General features: G+C 42.8%; 1 protein-coding gene across 1 annotated transcript in view; it reads left to right on the top strand.

The window, feature by feature from the left end:
• LONRF2 (LON peptidase N-terminal domain and ring finger 2) overlaps window positions 1-23,903 on the top strand; it is a gene marked incomplete at both ends in the record, with an annotated part of 34,314 nt that overhangs the window by 2,282 nt on the left and 8,129 nt on the right. Inside the window, 8 exons of the mRNA XM_080916894.1 lie at window positions 9,942-10,060; window positions 13,427-13,549; window positions 15,374-15,529; window positions 16,354-16,558; window positions 17,036-17,132; window positions 17,816-17,930; window positions 19,752-19,873; window positions 20,561-20,719. Of these exons, the coding sequence (XP_080773020.1) occupies window positions 9,942-10,060; window positions 13,427-13,549; window positions 15,374-15,529; window positions 16,354-16,558; window positions 17,036-17,132; window positions 17,816-17,930; window positions 19,752-19,873; window positions 20,561-20,719 (1,096 nt within the window). The remainder of the gene's footprint in view (window positions 1-9,941; window positions 10,061-13,426; window positions 13,550-15,373; window positions 15,530-16,353; window positions 16,559-17,035; window positions 17,133-17,815; window positions 17,931-19,751; window positions 19,874-20,560; window positions 20,720-23,903) is intronic.

The raw sequence follows: 23,903 nt of genomic DNA, 5'->3' as shown, positions 1-23,903 counted from the left end.
TGATGTGTTAGCTTAAATTAGATGTTTTGATATAATAAGAAAGACCACAGATGTTTGGTTAGAGAGTTTGTTTGTAGTAATCATTATCACTGTTTCCCAAACACTTCTTCCTTGATTCCTTCCACAGACAAGGTAAGATTCACCCAAGTTACATAGAAGCTCTGTGAGTAATCTTTACCAATAAGTTGTGAGTGTAAGTAAATAAATACATATGTTAAAGAAGACAGATATGTATATAAATATAATGAGTTCAGCAAATAATTGGCTACATACACACAAACACACACGTACATACAGACATGCACACACATATATATACAGACACACTCACACAATAGATTCACACATTCACACATACATACACATACAGACACATTCACAAGATACATCCACACATACACATAAACACTCACACACATACACACATGTACACACACATATACACATTCACACACATACATCCATAGACACACACATATACAAACACACATACATACATCCAAACATACACACACAAACACAAAGACTGGATAATCTGGAATTGTGTCTGATGTCAGAAGTTAACCAGATTGCACACGTCAAAAGTTTCAGTGAAAAAAATCCCAGAAATAGGTTGTGTTAGCTAGAGTTTTGTCATCTTAATGGAAGCTAGAGTTGTCCATGAAGAGGGGATATCAATTAAGAAAACGACCCTGTCTAAATGGTCTGTAGACAAGCCTATGGAACGTATTCTTAACTGCTGGTTGTTGTGGAAGGGGAAAACTCACTGTGGGCAGTACTATCCCTGGGAAGGTGTGTGAGCAGCAAGAAAACAGAGCAAGCTAGTAACCAACATCCCTCCATAGCTCAGCTTCTGCCTTGAGTTCCTACTTCAGCTTCTCTCAGTGGACTGTGACCTGGGATATATAAGCCAAATAAACCCTTTCTTCCCCAAGTTGCTTTCAGTCATTGTCTTTATCATAGCAATAGAAAGGAAACCAAGGGGCTGGAGAGATGGCTCAGCACTTAAGAGCACTGACTGCTCTTCTAGAGTTCCTGAGTTCAATTCTCAGCAACCACATGGTGACTCACAACCATCTGTAATGGGATCTGATGCCCTCTTCTGGTGTGTCTGAAGACAGCGACAGTGTACTTGTATACATAAAATAAATAAATAAATCTTAAAAAAAAAAAAGAAAAAGAAACGAAGAACAAATTAACAGATCGTGTCCATACTAGATCGCAGTGAGACCAAGATGGAATAGAGCAGGACTGTGTGGAACACAGAAGGTTCTGAGGCCTATGAAGCTGGAACCCTGGATGAAGAGGGAAGAGAAAAGCCAGGAGAATATGTAAAGAAAAAGAAAAATCAAGGTTTTTCCCGAAGTTGTTGTAAAACTGTGACTCACTGATTCCCAACGTAAGGAAAAGTTTGAAAACAGTTAGAGAAGATGACAGCTGACTTCCACACAAAGTTAATAAAGCCTGAAGACAGGGATGGCATTTTAAAATTACCAAAAGAATCAGCAAATAAAGAATTAAAAAGCCTATCCAGGAGTCATCTTTCAACCAGAAATGCCCTTCACAAATGGAAAGGAACTCAAGATGTTGTAGGCCAAAGCTGCAGGCAAAGATGAAGGTCGAGATTGGTTTCAGAATTGAGCTTTGTAGGCTCCTGAGGGAAAGGCTTCACTGAAGAAAAGTGTCCCAAGTATTAAGGGTGGAGATGAGAAATGTGTGCCTATGAATGAAAAAAAATGGTATTTTGTGGCATGTATAACTCACACCAAGACAAAACATGGAGGGATCGCACAGCCAGGATGAGCAATAAGTATGGTGTGGTAAATGTGCTGCCTCTTCTGATAACAATGCCAGACATCTGCTGGTCACTTTGTATATTGTAATCAGTCGAGCAACTGTCAGAAAGATAAAATGTTGAAATTTAAAAGCTCTAGTTGAAACAACTAGTATCCGATCCATCTAACTGGTAGGGAAATAAAGAGGCCACTGAGATGGCTCAGCGGGTAAAGACACCGACCTGGGGAGTCTGAGTTCTGTCAGACACCCCATCGTCGTAAAGGGCTGCAGATAGTGAGCTCCACAGCAAGACAATGCCCTCCCCACTCAGACATACACAATCAATGATCTTTTTAAAAAGAACTTAGTAGTCGGGATCAAATGAGACCCCTGGAAAATGAGGATTTACTTTACACTGTGAGTGATCTGAATATTCCACTAAAATACTGTTGGACTGGACTAAGTGAAGCCTGGCTATATAGTGCTTATTTATCATAAGAACTTTTGATATAAAGACAAGAAGGTTCAGACTGATAATAAACATATACAAAGACAGAAAGAGCTGAGGCATGACAAAGTTGGCATCAGGTAAACGAAAGGCAAAGTGCATTAGGAGGGGTGGAGGTGTTTGGGATGCTTGATCTGGTTCAATGGGGAAAAGGCAGTGTTCCAAGTGTGCACCTGGTGAGTGTGTGTCACACACAAACCAGGCGAGAGAAGTAAAGGAAAAGAATTGGTGAGACGACGGGGTTGGAGTAAGATACCTGGGTGTTTATTTTGTAGGTGTTACTACATAGAGTACCTGGAGAATATGTCACCCGTTCAAACTCACTGGACCGTGGGTCTGTTGCTCTGTAGACCGACTCCTGAAAGATAAACCGATATTGTATGTTGAAATCAAACAGGTTGAATTGTCTGAACACTAAACCTAACGGAAAGCTAAGCAACTGATGAGCACACTCTCTTCAGATATTTGGAAACGTGTTGCAAACATCACTTACCTTAGTTAAGTGAAACTAACTAAGTGAAAACTCTTGTTTTCTGATGCTGTGACAAAATACCACAAATTGGCTAATTTATAAAGGAAAGACATTGATTTCACGTCGTCGTGAGGGCTAAGAAACCCAAGTATCAAAGTGCTAGCTAGCATCTGCTGAGGTTCCTGCTCTGTCGTAGCAGAGGGCATTGCATGGGGAGACGTAGTGGGGAGCATGGAGCTCGCTTCGATGGTGGTAACTAGCCTACTGTGATGACCTCATTAGCCCGATCTCTTCATTAGGCCCCACCTCTTAATGCTCCTTAACAATACTGCAGAATACCAATATGGAGACCTCCAAGCACATGGTTACAAGTGGATCAGATAAGAAATCACAATTAAAATAAGGAAACCTTTGATCCGGATGGTAATGAAGGCATCATATTGGGCTGGTGAGATGACTCAATGGATAGACGCGTGTGCAGAGGCCTGGCCATCTAACATGGATCCTCAGTTCCTACAGGGCTTCAAGAGAGAACAAGTTCCCAAGAGTTGTCCGACGTCCGCATGTGCATGGTGCCGTGTGCATATCTACACTTGCTAATTAATTAATTAGAAAAACATAAACGTCAAGAACCCGACACCACTGTTGTACCCAGGTCAGCTGCAAGTCTGTGAACTCCTGGCTCCTATTCTGATGCTAGAAAAAGAAAAGTAAATTGAGTCCAAAGAATATGGGAAGAATGGGAGGGGGGTTAATGGCAGAAGATAACAGCAAGACCAAAACAAACAAATAAACAACAACAACAACAACAACAAAACCCCCCACATAACCCAGTGCTTCTAACAAGCAAAGCTGCGAACAACAAAACACCCCCATGCTGAACTCAGTGATAACCCTTGAGGTCAACACATTGCAGGTAGAGGTTAGGTTTTGTGTAACCCTTGTAGACCAACCCACATACACACAGAAAAAAAAGGGGGCGAGAAATGTTGTGGTGCATCGTAAAAATATCACAGAAAATGAGGAATAAAAAACAACTTTTAAAATTTGTTTAGAAACACTCACAGAGTCTGTGGAGCCATGACAGGCTTGATGTAAAAACCGAGTTCCCCTATGATGTAGAAACTGAATCTTCCTAAAAAAGGCACAGAGGCGCGCACTGTCATGTCTGCTACCTAGCATTAAACCTAAGGTGCTAGCCAATGCCCTGAGCGGAAAATACAAAAGTGTTCGATTGGAAAAGTTAAAACTCTCACCCGCAGGTGCCTTATCAGCACGCCACAGCAGAACTACCAGAAATTCCAAGAAAATTATCGAGATTGTTGAATAGAAGGTTAATATAGGAAGATCAATGATGATTATATCTGTAACAAAGAGCAAATAGAAAACAAAAACAAACAAAAAAAAAAACTGTAAGCAACAAACTCCTCAGAAGTCTGAAATGACAGAAAGGTGTTCACATCATCTGCTAGTGACAGAGTCAGAAGGGTGGTCCCTCTTACCAGGGATCTGCCGAGTAAAAGCACACACGAGGGAACTCCTTCAAATGGCCTGGGTGGTGATCTCACGGTCACTCAAACAAAACTTCAGAATACACACGGTTAAGATGTGGGCTCATTCAGTCCTTTATCATCACCCTGAGTAGGCAGCTCCCGAGAGTGTTGCCACTCACAGTTGCTGTTCGAAGTCTTACAGCTTTAGATGTTGGTTAACTGGACTCCTTTTAAATGCCGTGGTTCCCTACTGCACCTCTCTCACACATTCTACAGCATTTGCAGCAGAACAGTAACCGCATTCTGTGTGGGCGTGGCATGGTGCAGGCTCACCCCGAGCAGCCTTCAATAACCTGGAAATATAGAATATACGTTCTTCTCATTGTCTCACTGTCAGTGTCTCAGGAGTCTCCTGACACCTTGTTACAGCCGACTTAACTGATGACCCTTCTGAAATCGGGGTCTGTGACTTGGCAGGTATGCACGTACGATTTCTGACATACATTCCCTCCACACTAAAGAATTAAATCTTGCTCTTCCATTGATTTTTCGAGTGATTTATGGGCAGTTTCCCTCCATTTCATCAGTTTGAGTCTTTCCACACTTAGAAAATGGTTTGGTTCATTCGATGTCTATGTGAGAAGTGCATCTCATTAATTTGGGACTCCAGGAGAAGCAGCCTTTGGGATGTGAAGAGGAGACTTTGTTGCTAGAAAAGAATGACTTGAAAGAGCAGAAAGAGATCCTCCACCCAGTCAACTTCAGGACTGAGCTAGCCTGTAGCTTGTAAAAGTGGAGAGATGGTGGATTTCAGAGCCAGGCCTTGCACCTGAGGTCTGTGCAATCTGTCACGAAGCTTTGTGCTCTGGTTACGTCTGCGTGAGCTGCTATACTTACTCTGTTAAGGAATAGCACTGGTAAACTGATCAAGCTGGGTCATCACCTAAGCCAGGAATAGACAAGAAAATTTGAGGGAAAACACAGGGCACTCGTAGCATCAGCAATGAATCAGTGTGGTTCATCACAATGGTTTATGACAGACTGTAAATCGATAGATAGATAGATGCATTTTCTCACACAGGAAAATATGAGTGATCACATCACACTGGCCCAGGAAGAAAGGGTGGTGTGAATGACTAATCTGAAAAAGCTGTAATGTTGCTGGGGACTGTTGTCTTCCAGCAAGGCATGGAGACTCTCAGAGCTTGATTCCTTTATATCCCAGACCATAGAAAACGCCAGGGATGTTTACAGCATCTCCTTTTATGAGATGTGTGAACCAATCTTATACATGTGCATAGACAAGAAATCCTGAGTAATGCCTGAGTCTAGCAGCCTGCTTTTAAGAGTATGAGGATAATTCGACATCACCCACCATAATCCCCTGAAGTGGGATGAGGAAGACACAGCCCTTCCTCTCAGATCCTGTGACACCCTCCTGGAACATAGCACCCGCTGCTAGGAATCTGGGACAGGAGGCAGCCTGGCTAATGTTAGCAGTGATTGGAAGTAATCTTTAATTTGAAGACTTTATAGATGTTTCACAGGCGTGTGGAATGATCCATGTGAGGGAGTTACTGAAGAACACACCAACTAAACCCATTAGAAGCCATATGCATCCCTATTGAAGCTGGTGACCAAGAGCCAGCTCATTCCTCAGTCTCTTAGTGCAGAAGCCCACGGGTACAGCATTAAAGACAGAACCCACAGTTACTACATCCTTTTTTTTTTTTTTTTTTTTTTTTTGAAGGTCAGAACATCTGTGTTTTTACAGAGCTTCGTGGCACTTCCCAGTCACCACCAGACAATTATTTCTAATTTACACTTACACTTAGTTAGTTCAGTTTTATGTTTCAGCCAGCACAGACATCAGCTGCTCTGGTTAATACATCTGGACATGGTCAGGGCATGAACAATCCCATCAAAAGCACTGCCAAGGTGGCTGTGGCTACTGGGATGGAAGGTCGAGGAATGTCTCGAAATAAAGTCAGGACAAAACAGCATCATAATCTTAGCCACGTCACACATGTGCATGTTCTGCCATCAGGTGACAGAAGAGGGTATGGCATCTCCTGGGACTGGAGTTACAGACGGATACGAGCCACCATGTGGGTGCTGGGAATCGAACCCAGATCTTCTGGAAGAGCATCCGGTGTTCTTAACTACTGAGCCATGTCCCCAGCCCTGGACATTCATGGTCTTTTAAATTTAAGAGTAGCTGGCAGCGAGACTCGGGATTAAATCCCCACTGAAGGAGGAGGGGTGAGGGTCAACTCTCAGTACTTTACTTGAGAGTGAAGGGTTAAAAATAATACAGCAAAAGAAAGTAAATTGTCTGCACACAATATGGGCTGTGTGAAAAACTCAAGAGAACTAGTTGCCTGACTGTCCGGATCTGAGAGAAACTAATGCAGTGGGCACAGGGTGTGGGTCTCCATGGATTTGTCTCTGAAGCTTGGCTTGTAGTTCCAGTAGTTATGGGGACTGGCAAAAGGATTATTCAGCAGGTACTACACCTAGGTTTTGAAAAAGGAATGCCAGGGCTTAAGACCACCCAGCAGGTGGGCAGCTGTGAACTCGAGTGCTGCAGAGATCGAGGTGTTGTGAACATTCAGACACAAATGGCAGGGTTAGAGAGAGTCTAGTCATCCAGTGGGTAAGGCTATAAATGGTTTGACCTGGGAAGGACACAACCAGAATTCCAAAGCAGCCAGGAACCATCCTGTTAGGTAGATGATATGCAGAGGCTAAAGTCTAAATGAGAGATGGAGCGACCATGGGGACAGAAAGGAGGAGGGATCAGTATCATCTAGGAGGGATCATGTTAAGGAAGTAAGCATCTTTAAAGAGTGTTAGAGCACTTCTTCTATCCTGGCTACACCCAGGAGTTGAGAGTGGGGTGTATACTCTGTGTTTTGCTCTTGCTTGATGGACAGCTACGCCAAATGCATTTCGCATGACTCCCATCTCCCATCTGAGATACTATGTTCAGACTCCGTATCCAGAAGGAGCTTTTTCAGGGAGCAGGAAGGACAGAAAAACAATTTGAAATGGAGGTAAGAGCTTGGGGGACTACAGAGATGGCTCAGCAGTTAAATGCATTGATTGCTCTTCCAGAGGTCCTGAGACTACTTCCCAATTCACAGTCATCTGTAATGGGATTTGATGCCTTCTTATAGTGTGTCTGAAGACAGTGACAGTATACTTATATACATTAAATAAATAATCATTTTTTAAAAAAGAGAGAGCTTGGACATAGGGAATCTCCTTCCATTTCCCCTATTGCTACAGCATTTGTGAACATCTCAAATTAGATTGGGGTCGAGGCGCCATTAGGTGGCCCTTGGAATCAGTTACCTAAGGGGTCTTGAGGCCAAGCTTGAATGCAAAGGTGAACAAGTCTAGAGCCCTTCAGGTTGGGTGCCAGGTGTAGAGACTGGAGGTTTTCTAAAGGTATCCTTAGGGGGAATGAGAGAGTGTGGGGAGGAAAAGTGTCCCTGCAGCCCGTAGATGTCTTGAAGTTGGGAAGGGTGTCAGTGAAGCAGGAATGAGGAGAGAGTGGGGGATGTGCTCATAGTCTACTGTATTCATGTACAGATTCTCAAGAATAGAGAAAATATTGTTTAAAAAATACACTTGGGGTTGGAGAGATGACTCAGAGGTTAAGAGCACTGGTTAAGCTCCCAGAGGTCCTACGTTGGATTTCCAGAGCTCACAACCATCTGTAATTCTAGTTTCCGGAGATTTGGTGCCTCCTTCTGGCCTCAGTGGTCACCAGACATGCATGTGGTGTACAGATTTACATGAAGGAAAATCACCCATACACATACATAAAAAGCTCTAAAAAATGCTTGCTTGTGAGTTCTGTCAGTGAGTGCCTCTCAGTCTATATATACATTGTCAATGATTGAACTTATAGTCTTATTGTGGATCATAACTAACATAGACATTTTCACTTGATGTTGATGTTGGGAGAGAGAGCCATGAACATTAAGGGAAATATTCTTCCTGTACCAAAGAATTCCATCATAGATCTGTATTACTAGAGACAAGAATGAGCAAGTGAGTGTCATATGGGAAGACTTTTCCTGGGAGATCTCTCTCTGTCTCTCTCTGTCTCTCTGTCTCTCTCTGTGTCTCTCTGTCTCTCTCTGTGTCGCTCTGTCTCTCTCTCTTTCTTTCTCTCTCTCACGTGCGCGCGCGCGCACACACACACACACACACACACACACACACACACACCATATCTGCTCAGCCTATGATAGTCTAAACACAGATATTGACGAAGTCCAAATTGTTGAACCAATGAGTTTTATTGTGGTTACTTACAGGAGCAGAAATGACTCAAAGACTGTTTCCGGCAGTTTTACTCTTCTGTTGAATTCTCTTGGTTGTGTGTATATTTGAAAGGACCAGTGTCTGCACAAGACACCCTAAGACCAAATTCTTAGCACACAGAGATTTATCTGCTTCAGAGGGACAAAAGGCAGAGACAAAGGAACAAAGATGGCAGCCAGAAGAAGAGGAAGAGGAGAAAAGGGGAAAGGGAGGGGAGGAGAGGATAAAGGACTGCCTCTGGATAGAGAGGAGACAGACATGACCCATGGGCAAATGGCAATTCATAAAGGTACAAGGGGAAACCCCGGGTGTTTAATTCTAATTGAGCATGTTAATTAGGAGAGCCAAAGGGGGCTTCTGATTGCTAGCCTTTAATACTTTGACAGCTGTTTTCTTGGTAGTCAGTCTCAGGAGAAGGAAGTGGCCAAATAAGGGAATGGGTCTTGGGAGCCAGCTTTAAGAATGTAATCTAACAGTTTTAGCAAGGCAGAGGGAATGGGGGAAGAGGAGGAAGGCCTGCCAGAGCCATGCTCACCAGTCTGTCTGGTGGCGTCCTTCCTTAGGTACAGTTCACGTGTGTAGAGTGTAGGTACACGTGAAGGTGGAGGCCAGACTTCGGTGTCAGCTGTTTCTCTCACATGCTTGCCACTTCATTTTGAGGTGAGGTCACTTCCTGAATCCAGGTGTCCACGACTGAGGACCAACAAGCTCTGCTTTGCCACCTCACAGCTGTGACTGCAAGTGTGTTCCTGTGCACCCGACTCTTTTTACTTCGGTGCTTGGATCCAGGCTGAGGTCTTCATTCTTGTGTGGCTAGCACTCACTGAAAGCCATCTCCCAGCCCCCTCTGTTGGTTTGTAAAGCGTGGGCTTCCCATGAAATGTATTTAAGGTGTCCCTTTAAAAAATACCTAATTATGCAGCATGGCTTTCTCTGGCATAAAATAGTTGAGTCTAGAAGTGTTTCACATGTTAAAGGCTCTGTTTCCCATTTTGAGTGTCTACCATCTCCAACTTAAAAATTTTAAATTTGAAATACCCTCAAACCTGAAGCTCAGATTCGAAAGCATATTAGATTAGGATTATTGGGTTAAATAAGTACTTGACTTATTATTGGATATTGTCCTAGTGTGCTTAAAGGAACAGTCCGTATATTTTTCTTGATGCATTCTGGAGTCTAGTTAAAGTTGTTTCTATTTTCCTGAAGGAAACTGTAACTTATATCTGTTTAACTTTGAGCACAGGGAAGAGTTGCTTCAGATCTGTCTGTGTGCTTGTTTTCTGACTTAATAATTTTAATGTCTGGAAACAATGTATTTTAAAATTCAGTCATTTGTATCTCTCCTGTCTACCAGCCCCCGATGACAGCTCACTATTGCTGCTGCGAGCTGAGTTATATTTAACCATGAAGAACTATGAGCAAGCCCTGCAGGATGCGGATGCAGTTTGTCAGAGGGAACCTCTCCTGACCAAGGTGATTTATGCTTGTCAATTGGTCTTGTAACGATCTGTCTGATTAAGGTTATGGGATGTATGTTTAGGTGTGTGGGTATGTGTGTGCATGCATGTAAATGCATGTGTGGTGAATGTATATGAATACGTATGAGTGCATGTGTGAACATGTGTGGTTGTGGGTGGGTGTGTACATGAGTGAGTATGCATGTATGTGTGTGTGTGGCAGTACATGCGTGTGAGTGCATATGTGTGTGCATATGAATGTGTATGTGTGAGAATATGATATGAGCATGCATGCATGTATGTACATGTATGTGTGTGTTTGCATGTGTGTACATAAGTGCATGTATGTGCATGTGTACTGTCATACTCACCTGTGTAGGTACAGGTAGAGGCCAGAGACATTGAGATGTCTTTTCCATTGCTTCTCTACCTTGTATTTCGATTCAGGGTCTCTCACTGAGCCTTGAGCTCAGTCATTAGATGGACTGGCTGGTAAGCTACCCCTGGGATCTCCCCCGCCCCCCAGGATGCTACCCTCCCAGCTGTTTTCACACAGATGGTAGCATGAGAACTCAAACCCTCACACTTGTGCAGTGAGCACTGTGCACACTAAGACATCATCCCAGCACTAGATGATGGTGTTTTTATTCTTAAGTTAGTGTGATTATGATGAGGCACCTGAAGTTAGTGCATACCTTCTCTGTTTTATAGTAATCTGAATTCAGCAATTACTTCATACTAAATCTAATTTACCAGACCAACTTTACTCCTGGATTCAGAGAATGCTTAAACAGTAATGTGCTTTATTCTTGGCACATAATATATTTAGCTCAATAATCTGCAGTCAGCATAGTCTCAAAATCCTTGTTCAAAATGCCTGGGAGCAGATGTATTTGGGATTTTGAATACTTTTATATTTTGAGGACAGTTCCATATATAAATAACTCAAGGAAGAGTCAACTATAAGCATGTACTTTATGCTTTATATACAGATTACAAAAGTGGTTAAAAATTGTATATAACTTAATACAGTATGTGTAAAATTTTGTGCATGAAACAAAGCTTTAAGTCTTGAGACTTTCTGCTGGTGACGTTGGGCCAGTGCTGAAGGTGTTTTGCGTTTAGGAACATTTCCAGTTTCACAGATTGGGTTTATAAATGTATACCTTGTATAAATAAGTCCAAAAGATACATGAAAATAAATCCAAAGAACTGAAGAAAAATATGACACCCTGTGAATAATAGCAAACCCAACAGGAAAACTGACCTCAAAATGATGGTTGAAAGTTATGAGTAGGTAAATAATGAATGGCACATTGTGCAGAGAAGGTGAAATACAGGATAGTTACGGAGAAAGTGAAGACCCGATCTAAGGAACAGAACAGAAAGAGAAATGCATCACTTCTGTGGGATCATAAAAAGGCATAAGCAATGTCCAGTTGGAACCATAGGAGAAGAGAGAAATGGAGAGAGGAAAACTTGAAAAGGTAATAGCTTTTAAATTTAGTGGGGACCATTTATTTCAGTTTCATGAAATAAACAACAACAACAACAACAAACACTCAAAATAAACTCAAATCACAATCAGCCTGCTATTCAAGCCGGAATTGTTAAGGGTCTTGAATGTAACAAAACATGGCATTATGGGGAAACAGCAAGACGGACAGTTGGCATCTCATGAGGAATCATGGACATCAGACAACATGGGAACTGCAAGATAGATGGTTGATGTCTCAGAAGTCAAGGATGCCAGTCAACATGGGAACAGCATATTCAACATGGGAAGGCATATTCATATTCCCATATCCAACATGGGAAGGGAATACATCAGTGTGCCTGCAAAGCAACATCCACAAAATGGAATCTACTAGAAATTCATGCTAAATGAGAAGACAAGGGAAGATTTAAATGGCTGTACAAATGCAGTTTGAAAACACAAAGATTGCAAAAATTAAATGGCCATATGGTCTCAAAGCATATCAGAAGACACTGACGGAATATTTGAGATGCTCCGGGAGACTTCATGTCAATCTAATTGAAACTTGTAGAACAATGCAGTTAACTATATAGCAAACATCCTTTAATACCCATTGGATCCAATGTGCACAGAACAGTATCAAGATTCAAAATATTGAAATCTTCAAATGAAGTTTCTCTCAAAACAACTAAAATTCAAAGTTAACAGGATCACAAAAGGCTAGGAAATCTGTTTGTCTGCAACGTGTTTCTTAAACAATCCTTTGGACAGAGAAGAAATGAATAGGGAACTATCCGACATTTATATTAATGATAAAATACATTATACATTTAGCTTTTTATATGCAATTAAAGCCGTTCTTAGAGGGAAATGTACAGTATTATCATCTCCTGTTAAAGGAGAAAGGTCCCAAATCTAGTCTCTTAACTCACAAAACCAGATATAAAAGAGCCAATTAAACCAAGGCGAGGGCCTGGAGATGTCTTGGTGAGTGAGAGTGTGTGCTGCTCTTCCAGGAGTCTTGCTGTTTGCAGCCTTCAATTCCAGCTCCAGGGCATGCAACACCTTCTCCAGTGTCTTCAGAAACCTGCACATATATACAGCATATACACATAAACCTCCACATGCAGACACAAAAACAGTAAATCTTACTCAGCCCGGGTGAACGGAAGGAAGGGAATAAAGGAAGAATGGCAGTCAACAAATGGAACCGGAAAACCCACATTCTAAAAACTCCTGATCCTCAGAAGATAGCTGGTGTGGAGAAGAAGGGCAGGCGCACACTCGAAGCATGTGAGACTTAGGATAGAGAGGAATTCTGCTCAGCCCATGGAAGGTGATCCTGCCGACTCAGCAAGAATTCACACAACAGGTTACATGGTTAAGGATGTTGAGCGGGTATTTGCCTAAAAAAGATAGGAGAATATCAAATAAAAGTCAAAAAGATGTACCACTCAGTCACACTGCCTTCTGGCCTCTGAGTATCTACGTCTGTAGTGTACACATCTAAGGACTGGTAAATATTAGTATACAGAAATCATAACTGTTTTACTTGTTATAGTTTATATTTGATATAAATATAAACTTTGATATTTTGTTCAAGGTTGCTTTAGCTATTCGAGTTTTTATAAATTTTATGAATTTCATAAATATCATAATAAAATTAAGGTGACAGATTTCTTTATCTTTCTTAGCATGTCCTTTAGAATTTCTTTGGGTGCAAATATCAGTTACAGGCATCCCTGCATTCTAGGTGTAGGTGTATTTATTAAATAGTGAAGCTTGTCTGTTATCAAGACAGGGAGATACAATATACACACATCTACCTAATCAGGGCTGTTGTAGCCAGATGTATATAATCTTGCTGTGTTTTAAAATGTATTCTTTGTCTTTGGGTAAATCCAGGGCCACCATATAAAAGCCCAGATTCTTTCTGGACTGGGAAGAAGTAAAGAAGTGCTAAAGGAATTTATCTACTGCCTTGCTTTAAATCCTGAGTGCAACTCTGCGAGGAAAGAAACGCAGAAGGTACACGTTCTCATAGGCGACTTCCTCCTTTGGGTACCACCCGTGACATGTGGCTTGGTCTGTGAGAGCAGCAAATTTCAAATGCCCATGAGGTGTCAATAGTACTGCATTGGGTAACGTCTAACTGGGTACTCGGCAGAGTGTGTGAAGAGACAGTGCACACACACCCCAGTTGTGATGAGATTGGTGTGTGAGGCCACCTTGCAGCACGGGGCTGTGGAGATTGAGCATTGATAGGGCTTGTGAAGGAGCCAGTAAGAGAGTGACACATGTACAGTTCATGCAGACTCGCCTGTGGCTTTAAGCCCAGCTTTTTCAGCACAGTGCATACATATACCGATGCATCGTGCTTAGTGTAGGACTCCAGCCTTGCCAGCTGCGGTGACAGTACTCATGGCCTTTATGGGGCATTTCCATCAGCTGGGGGCTTTTGTTTATCTTTGTCAGCGTTCCCGTGTTAACGAGGTTTTCTTTAAGGAGCTGCCAATACATCTACATTATAATTTTGGCTGATTAGTGCATTTTATATGTGGCACGTTAGAACACAAGTCGGTTTTCCCCTCTGCTTTAGATCCTTAAGAACGGCTTTCTTTCTTTGAAAGTTTTCTCACAAAAGAAGGTTGCCACAGTCCTTGTGAGCTTTCTCCTTTACCCCCAACCCCCCCATCATCTACACCTGGCAGCCACCTGTTGATGTTTAATCCCTGTGCTCACGGCAGGGGATTTGCTTGCATCTTACCCATAAGACCACACCATCTGATCCTGCTAGAAATGTAGTCAGCTGAAATAAATACGCATGATTTGTCTAAAGCAGAACTTCCTGGGAAGCCGCCTTTCCTTCTCCCGCTGTTGGCTGGTGTCTGCTGATGTCCCGCAGTCAGGTTCCTGTCTTCTGTGGCAAAGGCTGAGCTCCTCCTCCCGCATGCTGGCCACACTCACAGAGCTCCTCCTCCTAGCTGATCTCACCCCACTGTTGTCCAAGAGTCAGAGCAAGCTCAAGTGGAGCCTGGGTGCTCAGGTCCCAGGGTTTTGTAGATTCTTGCCGGCCTGGTACTGCTTACCATGTGCTGTTTCTCCCCTAACATCAGTCCACTGAAGTACCTGAAATGCAGTCCTGCCCCTCTACCCCAGCTCTGCTGAAGCCATGGGAGAGCCAAGCAGAGACTCTGACATCCCTGCTGAGGCTGTACTGCTTGCAATTACATAGACTATTTACCTGCCACAGTCGCAGGGCAGCATAAAGAGCAGAGAGAAGGGTTTGAAAGCAAGTCCTGTCTACGTTTTCTCCGGTGTCATTCACCTCTCTTCATTTGCATTAATCCCTTGGGTTCCACCGAGTCTACAAGGCTTGGCAGCCAGAATGCCTAGCTGGCTTCACTTCCCCAGTTATGGTGCGTAAATCTTGAGCCCGAATCCTTGGCCTGTTACCAGATGCTCCCTGGCCCATAAACAGAGTAGCCCTGTAGAAAATTCTCAGTCTGTGGGTGGTGACATCTTGGATTTAATCGGAGATTCCCGCAGACTCTCAAGCCTTCAACTGTGATGCTTTGGGGTTTGACGCAGCTCATAGACCCAAGTAGAAGACAGATGCTCGTATTTTATCATTGGTGAGACAGAGGAAGAGGCATTAGAGTGCACAGTTAGTAATCCACTGTCTGTGATTTCAGAATGTTTACATTTTAAAAGATCGGCAGGTGGAATATGGCAATTATCCTGTCTCTGTGTCTGTCTGGCTTCTGTTGGCTCTGAACCATTAAAATGTGTTAGAGACTTTTTCCTCCAGGGTGTTTGAGCATGTATTTTCTGTTTTTGAAATTTTTACAGGTAATATGTGAGGTGTTCTTTTCAGCTTCAGAAAATGAGCATGAAACACAGACATCTTCTACCGAGTCCGGACCGAAGGCCCTTTGTGATGGCCAGACAAATCCCCAGGAACCTCTCGAAGAAGCAGGCGGTCACGCTAATGCAGACAGTCCTGAGGTGTGGAGTGCATGTGTCTGCCACGGGGTTGCTTACTATATTGGCGGTTCCTTGTGTGTCATGGCGTCATATGGCCTAGATGTGACTAGTTAGAACTTTTAAGTAAAGTCATTGACTGGGACTGAAGAGTTGGCTCAGTGGTTAAGATCACTGACTGCTCTTCCAGAGGTCCTGAGTTCAATTACCAGCAACCACATGTTGGCTCACAACCATCTGTAATGGCAGCTGCTGCCCTCTACTTGTGTGTCTAAAAACAACTACAGTGTACTCATACATTCATACATAAAATAAATAAATCTTTTTATTTTTTTAAGTAACATCATTGGGACTAATGGGACAGTGATGGAAATTCTAGAGCCCCCCCAAACATCTCCAAACATTTGGGGAACAACTCTAGAATATCAAGAGACCTGATACTATTTCATCTCAGAGAAGAGAAAGCAGAGACTGGTCTCTGAATGTACGATATATGATTTATATATCGATGCATATCTACAGATGAGAAGATTGCTCTTCTCAGAAAGGGGTTATCATCTGTTTGGACATGAGAGGTGTGAAGCATTTCTGATCAGCCAATAGAAAACAACCAGTCATGCCGAAGAGTCCCTCCTTTTTTTCTCAGAGATCCATTTTGTGCAGGCAGAGACTGGGGATAAACACTGGGTGTCATCTTCTGTTGCTGCCCAGCAAGCCCTTTACCCGCTGCTAAGCCATCTCCACAGTCCCTTCCCAAAGATTTCTAAGAGGTTTTGTCTTGTTTTGTTTTGTTTCTTCTTGTCCCGTGGTTCTTGAATATTCAGGACTCTCTTTTTCTATTTACACAGACTCCATCTGAGAAGTCTGATGCACCAGAGAATGCCAATTCTTCCGTCTTGTATTTTATTCTGGGCCTCAACTGTGAAGAGGATAAAAAGGCGTTGGAAGGCATCATCCCAGCTGCACCGAGCAGCACCTTGAAAAGGCAGCTTCCCAGTGATGCGGAAGACAGCGAGCGTGACGTGAATACCCCTGAGAAGATTCCCAAGAAAGGTCAGCAAGCTGCTACTTGACCTTGTGTTCTGATATCAAAGGGTAGAGTATGAGTCCTCAACTGATTTTAAAAGGACCTTCACACAAGTAAAACCCGTAAGGAAATGAGGAGACCAGCTCATTTTCTAGAGCTAATTTTGTAGGGACTTTAAATCGAAACAGAGAACACTTATATTAAATTTTAATTGTCCTGGATAATGTGTACCAACTTGATCAGTTCTTTTATATTTGCTGGAATATATCTGTATGTGTATATGATGTATGTGTATATGTGTATGTATAAGTATGTGTATGTGTATCTATATATGATGTATAAGCATATGTATATGTATGTGTATGTATATACATACACACACATTAGTATTAGTACCATTCGCCAACACTGATATTGACACGTTTTATCCTGAAGAAATAAATCCATTATATGGTGTGTCTCAGAAGTTCAGAGGTTATTTATAATGTTTGAAACTTTTTCAGATGCAGATTCCTCACCTCAGAGGAATACAAACTCTCTAGAAGAGGAGCCAGAGTTCATAATTGATGCGGCTGACTTTGAGTGTGCGCTGTGCATGAGGTAAGCTGGTACAGAATGTGTGCAACTCTTTAAAAATGGTAAGGCTTTCTGAATTCTATGACTACACGCAAGGTACTACTAGTGAACACACACACATCCCCTAAAATGTGTGTGTGTTTCTTAATTTGAGTTACTATTTCTATGATAAAACACGATGACAATAATCAATCTGGTGGGGGAGGTTTATTTGGCTACCTTCCAAACCATAGTCTGTTGCTGGAGGAAGTTGGGACAGGAACTCAAACAGGGCAGGAGCCAGGAAGCAGGAGCTGATGCAGAGGCCATGGAAGGATGCTGCTTACTGGCTTGCTCTCCATGGCTTGCTCAGCCTGCTTTATATGGAACGCAGGGTGGTACCGCCCACAGTGGGCTGTCTCCTGCCACATCAATGACTAGTTAAGAAAATGCTCTCCAGCCTTGCCTAATGAAGGCCTCTTCTCAATCAGGGATTCCTTCTCTCAAATGACTCTAGTTGTGTCCAATTTAAAATAAAATCAGTACAGTATATATCAGCAATAATTGATTTGTTTTCTAAGAGTCCAGTGAAGATGTAAAGGAAGAGTGGATATGAATACCTCCTGGGCTTGAATGGAAACTGCGTAAGGCATCCTTAAAAAAAGGGTAGCTTACTTGAAAGTCTGCTCTGAACATATCTTTCTGAAAACTCATGATCTTCTTCCCAGGTTGCTCTTTGAACCTGTCACTACACCCTGTGGACATACATTTTGCCTCAAATGCCTTGAACGCTGCCTGGACCACGCCCCTCACTGTCCGCTGTGCAAAGACAAGCTTTCAGAGGTGAGTTGCTCCCAAGATGAAGCCTCTTCTTGTGCTTTGGTGGGCACATCACACGTTCCTTCCACCACCTACTGTTAAAGTCAGATTTATTTGATCAAAGATGGGCCATTTCCCACTTCTTTCATAAATCAAAGCACATAAAGAAGCATTCGATGCGGACGTAGCTAAGTATTAAAGCGATTTCCGGGTATAAACCATTGAGTTAGATTGAAACAGGTAGGGGGAGTGTATATTTGGGGTATACATTCACTCCAAATGATTTGCTACATTATAGTGCATTGAGTGTGTGTCTGGGTTGTTCCTAACTGCTGCCAAGTCTCTGTTATGCCTTTCCAGTTAGTTGCTACTGTCTTTGGTCTGAAGCCAAATCCAGTAAAATGTGGGGTATATAGGGAAGCTATTTGCTGCTATTTATTTCTAATGTAAACCCTGGAGTCCATTTGCATTGGGTGTGCAGATGAAAGAGATAGCATTGCAGAGCTTTGTGCTGTGTGCTGGCTCTGTAGTTCCCATTCACTGAGGCAAATTCTTTAGCCTCTTGTAGGGGTAAGGACTTCCCTCACACCCTCAAGTTAAGACTGGCATTCTTTGTTTTAATTATATTCCAGAAATATGCAACCTGCACTCGATAGAGTAATGCTTTTCTCCTTCCCTTTCTCTTTCTCTAGAACACACTAAGCACACACACACTGAGACACACTCCTAAGCTTAAATTAACTTTTAAAAAAAATCTGGCGTATGGCAAGAGAGGGTGTTAAAATGAGGTAAAGCTTAAAGTGGTTGTAACTTTCTAATTCACTGCCAAAAGATGTTCAAATAAGTCAGCACCATAAAGACCTGTCTAAAATGAGTATATACTTGTGTTACTAAGTTTCAGTGCACATGATTCTGTTATTAAGTTGCAGTGCACATGCTTGTGTTACTAAGTTGCATGACACATTATTAAATTGCATACACATTGCCCCTTTCTGAACTTTTCAGAGGTCACAGCATGGTTATCAATGTTGTGTTATGCACATTTTTGATGACCTTAGACAAGTTTGGAGCATGTGTGGCGGGTCAGTAAGGAGTGTCTCTATGGTCTTCCAGAAGCCATTGTCATCACTTGACAGGCACATCTGCCCTGCTCCCTTATGCATGCCTGATGCTAGGTCCAGGGCCCTGGAAATGGCTCCCTTATGCCTATGAAAACAAAAGCTTTCCCCAAGACCATTCATAACACAGACATGTTACTGCTTTTCTCCTGTCTCAGGAGGGGGTGTGCAAATAAGGAAAGCCTGACACAAACATGGTGAATGTGGATGAAAACATCACAGTAATACCCATGGCTCTGGTGCTAACCAGAATATCTAAATATCTATCAAGATTCTCTTTTCTTTCTTTTCTTTTCTTCTTTTTTTTGTTGATAGTTGTTATTGTTGTGATTGTTGTTGAAACAGGTTTTTCTGTGTAGCCCTGATTGTCCTAGGACTCACTCTGTAGACCAGGCTGACTTCACACTCAGAAATCTACCTGCCTCTCTGCCTCCCATGTTCTGGGATTAAAGGCATACATCATTACTACTAGGCACAGTAGGGTTTTTCAAAGAGAAAGAAAGAAACACCCTAAATGTTTGCTAACTATAAGCCCCTTAAGGACAAAGCTGTCCAGGCTCCAGTTTTTGTTGGATTATCAGAGAGCCCTAGTCACCCAAACAGCAAATACCAGGCAACTCTTTCCTTCATGTACATCGAGAATGCTTCAGGCCACACCTAGGGTTCAACTTTGTCCTTCAGGATGAATTAACATTTCCCATCATTTACTATGCCTTTTCTGTTATAGCTGTTGGCAACCAGGAATTTTAATGTAAGTGTCCTGACTGAAGAACTGATATTCCGATACTTACCAGAAGAGTTGTCTGACAGAAAGAGGGTCTACGATGAAGAGATGTCAGAACTGTCCAAGTGAGTGCTCACGTCACACAAGCTTGGTTCTTGGTGCAGAATAAGAGAAATCTTTGTTGATGTGAACCAAGCCTTGGATTTTGTTTATTGTTTTTTTTTTTTTTTTTCATAATAGAATTTTTTGATCTTTGACTGAAAAAAATGCTGGCTGCAAAATATCTGTAGAAATTTAATGATAGGTAATTATAAGAAACATTTTAAAATATGTTTTTGGGAAGTTATATATTTGGTATTTTTTCATCTAAATAACTTTCTGAATGGAAAGACAAAAGTCTGAATAGCGAGCAGGATTGTGACTCATGATTTTCTCTCTCCTACCGGTTAAAGTTTGGTGTTTTCCTACAGACCTGGTGGATTCTTCATTCTTACATTTAAAATGTAACACCTTTGTCTACCACGTGGGTTTTGCTTTGTGAAGTATTTTTTAACAGTGTTTCAGCTACAGCCTTTACAAGTACAGTAACAACTCAGGATGCTCTGTATCATCAAATTAAATATGGCAGACTTGGCTAAAAACTGGCTGAGCAGAGACCTTTCTCATGCCAGGATCCTTGGCAGTCCCTGCTCGCTCAGCCCTGAGTCAGGTTCAGATTTTGTCTGGTTGGCAGCTTTGGGTGTTGCAGCAACTACTCACCTCTGCTCTGAGCAGCTTACACTTCTAAGTCAACATTTCCTCTCGCTCTGCAGTCTGACCAGAGACGTGCCCATCTTCGTGTGTGCCATGGCCTTCCCCACGGTTCCCTGCCCTCTCCATGTGTTCGAGCCCCGCTACCGGCTCATGATAAGGAGATGCATGGAAACCGGCACCAAGCGCTTTGGCATGTGTTTGTCTGCGGAGAACGCTGGGTAAGGAGCAGCATCTCAAGGGCACTAATGAAGTCTTTACTTCCTCTTTTTCTTGAAAAACAACTCTGCTTAGAAACCTTTTCCCCCCACCAATTACTTCCACAAAGTGTAAGCTCAAGGCTAGCCAAAATACCACCCCGCCTTTTCTAATGTCATCTCTGCTCTTTCTGTTTACCCCTCATCACACTCACAAGTCCTCCTGTGTGCTGTCACCCCTACCACACTCCCCTGCAATTCTCTTCTTGCCTATCTATGCACAGAGCTCTGGTCTAGAAGAAAAAAATGTGTCATCAGTGAAACTTCACTCAATCTCCACAGCTCCAACCCCTTCAATCTTTTGCAAATTCTGCTATGTGATGTCACCTCTGTTGTTCCACATCAGTTGCCTGGAGAGGATGCTTCAAGGCCTGCCTTGGAGACTTGAGTCACTTCCTGTCCTGATAGAGGCATTATCAGTGCTGTGTGGGCATGGCCATAATGAGGTTACTTGTTCAAGTGCTAGCTGGCAGTGCATATACTTCTAGAGGACTCTGGAGGAGTGGGGAAGCTGGTACCTGCTGCAAGGGAAGCTGGGAAATGTAGCCTGTTCATGTGCCCAGGAAGAAAAGGAGAATGTATCATAAAGGCCACTCACTCAACAGCTTCTACCATGAATAACCAGGGAGAAATAATTTTTAAGAGAATATACATATGTGAAGACAATCCTAAGACTACTTATTGGTGTCTATGAAGCTGTGTCTGAACGACCCTGCTAATGGAGACTAAGACCTGGTCCCATAGAAAGGCCATTTCTATCCAACTGACTCAGTGCATTGACATCCCAGGAGGATTTTGTTTGCTCATTTCAGGATCGGTGTGATACGGAAAAGGACCAGAGAGTTTTGAATAAGTCAAATGACCAGAAGGAAGGACACTCCTATAATATCAGAATCATAAGCCATAGTCAACCGACTTGTGAGACAGAACAGGGAGGTCAGGATGTATCTGCTGAAATATGAATTCCAAATTTATATATAATGCTTGAAAGAGAGAGACCACCTATAATTGTGCCTAGTAAGCAGTAAGGGGCAGTCTAAATAGGACAACAAAGGTCTCTTCCCTACTTTATAGTATGTATGCTTTTAACAGATCATTGCTATGAAAACCAAAAACATCAGTAAGTGTTTTTAAAAATTAAGAGAGAGTATAAGAGATTATTTTCAGAATTAGGAGCAAGCAGAGATTTTATTATTTTAAAAGATTTATTTATTTATCATATATAAGTACACTGTAGCTGTCTTCAGGCACACCAGAAGAGGGCATCAAATCCCATTGCACATGGTTGTGAGCCACCATGTAGTTGCTGGGAATTGAACTCAGGACCTCTGGAAGAGCAGTCAGTGCTCTTAACCTCTGAGCCATCTCTCCAGCCCCTGAGATTTAGTATATAAGACACTGAGTGTGCACAGAGGCATGCAAGGGATTAGTAAATCAGTATATGTTACCATTTGTCTTATCAGAAGTCAGTGAAAGCAGGGTGGCAAAGCTCTACCAGTTACACCGAGAGAGTGAACACTGGGGAGCAAGAAGAAACCCCCAGATACATGATGAGCTGTGGTCTGCAAACACATCAGAGAGCCTGTGGTTCGCAAACATGTCAGCGAGCATCGGGCACTCAGGCCCCTCTAGGAGAGGGTGAGAATGGAGCGAGGGAGATATGAGTCTGTTTAAATTCTGCTAGTTTATAAAGGCACATTGATGCCCTTTGTCAGATCAATGAGTTCACATGTGCTGGGACCTGCAGGGAAGAGAAGTTTGCGCCACTCATGGGTTCTTGTCTGTGGACATGATAGGATGTTCCTGGATGGGACAGGCTCTGCAGCTAAGGCAGGCATTAAAACACTGACGTTTGGAGGTTGTTCATGGATAGCTAGGTAAACACAAGACATCTTCAGGATGCTTCCGTATCCACTGCAGGCAGGAATAAGGCGGTTCTGTTAGGAAACCAGGAAGAGAAAGGTTTATTTAGATATAAATTGGTTTGTGACTTGAAAATCCAGGTTCATCTTTAGTTTGGAGATGCAAAGCGCGGCTGCTCGCAGTAAGAATGTAAGCAGCAGGCATCTTAGGGTTCAAATCTCTACTTTAAATCTCACTGAACTTGCGCAAGTACACGCTATGTACTGCCGTGTGTACCACAACGGAATGCTGTGCAGCGTACATCAGGGTGGTGTATGCACTATCACCAAAACACTGGTTTTGAGGTAACGAGCATGGGTGAGCACTCCAGAGAAGTCATTGCAGTGAGAGGAGACGTAGCAATGGATGTCATCCTGCCTAGCCCAACATGTGAGAAGCAGGCAGGAGGAAAACAGTCTGGAGGACCAGAGATATCAGAGAACACGGAAGAGCAGAAGATGTTAGTCATGTGTCAGGGTGTGCTCACTGATGATGGCCACCTGGGACATTTCTGTGGCCTCTGGTGGGATCATGTGTGGGATGGTGGGGTAAACATTAAGAAGGAAGAGGAGGAGAAGGAGACGCGGTGAAAGATTCAGGGTAACCCCAGCTATTCTCTGTCCCCGGCAGTCTCTCCGCCCCCATTGCTACCACATGTTATGGCCGCCCTCTCTGGGCTGGCTCTCTGCCTTGAACGCTGCTCACATTCCCAGCATCCGGCCCCTGTGGTTATTGTCACAAATCCCACTGGCCCCACAAAATCAAAATCCTAGAACCTTGTCATTTATCGATCAGATTTATATCAGTAAATTCTCACTCCTCACAATAAACTCAGAGCCAATTGATATTGATATAATCTTCCCACTTAAGATAAGACAAATTGTTCTATAATACTCCACCCCTATTAAGATATTTATAGCTAACTGTGGCCATTTAAAACCACACGGAGATGGGTCATCTTATTTCTCCTTCATCTTGGCTTCTCTTCTCCTTTCCAAAACTCTGTCCCCACCTTATTTTTTCACTGCCTAGTCACAGACCTTGTCTTATCTTGTGCCTGCCCTGACCTTATATCAACCACAGGGGAGAAGGGGAAGTAGAGGGATACGGGCCGTCACTGTAGACTTCCTGCCTCAGGACCTGACATGGGACAGGGCAAGTGAAGTGGATGCTCTGGGGGCAGGACACAGTGACTGAGCGACACTAAGTCCCGTGCTTGCTGGTGCCGCTCAGTTACTCTCTGCCC

The sequence above is a fragment of the Micromys minutus genome (genome assembly GCF_963924665.1).
Source record: "Micromys minutus genome assembly, chromosome: 5".
NCBI lineage: Eukaryota > Metazoa > Chordata > Mammalia > Rodentia > Muridae > Micromys > Micromys minutus.
Note: the sequence above shows the minus strand (reverse complement) of the source record. Positions and strands in the feature narration are given on the sequence as shown.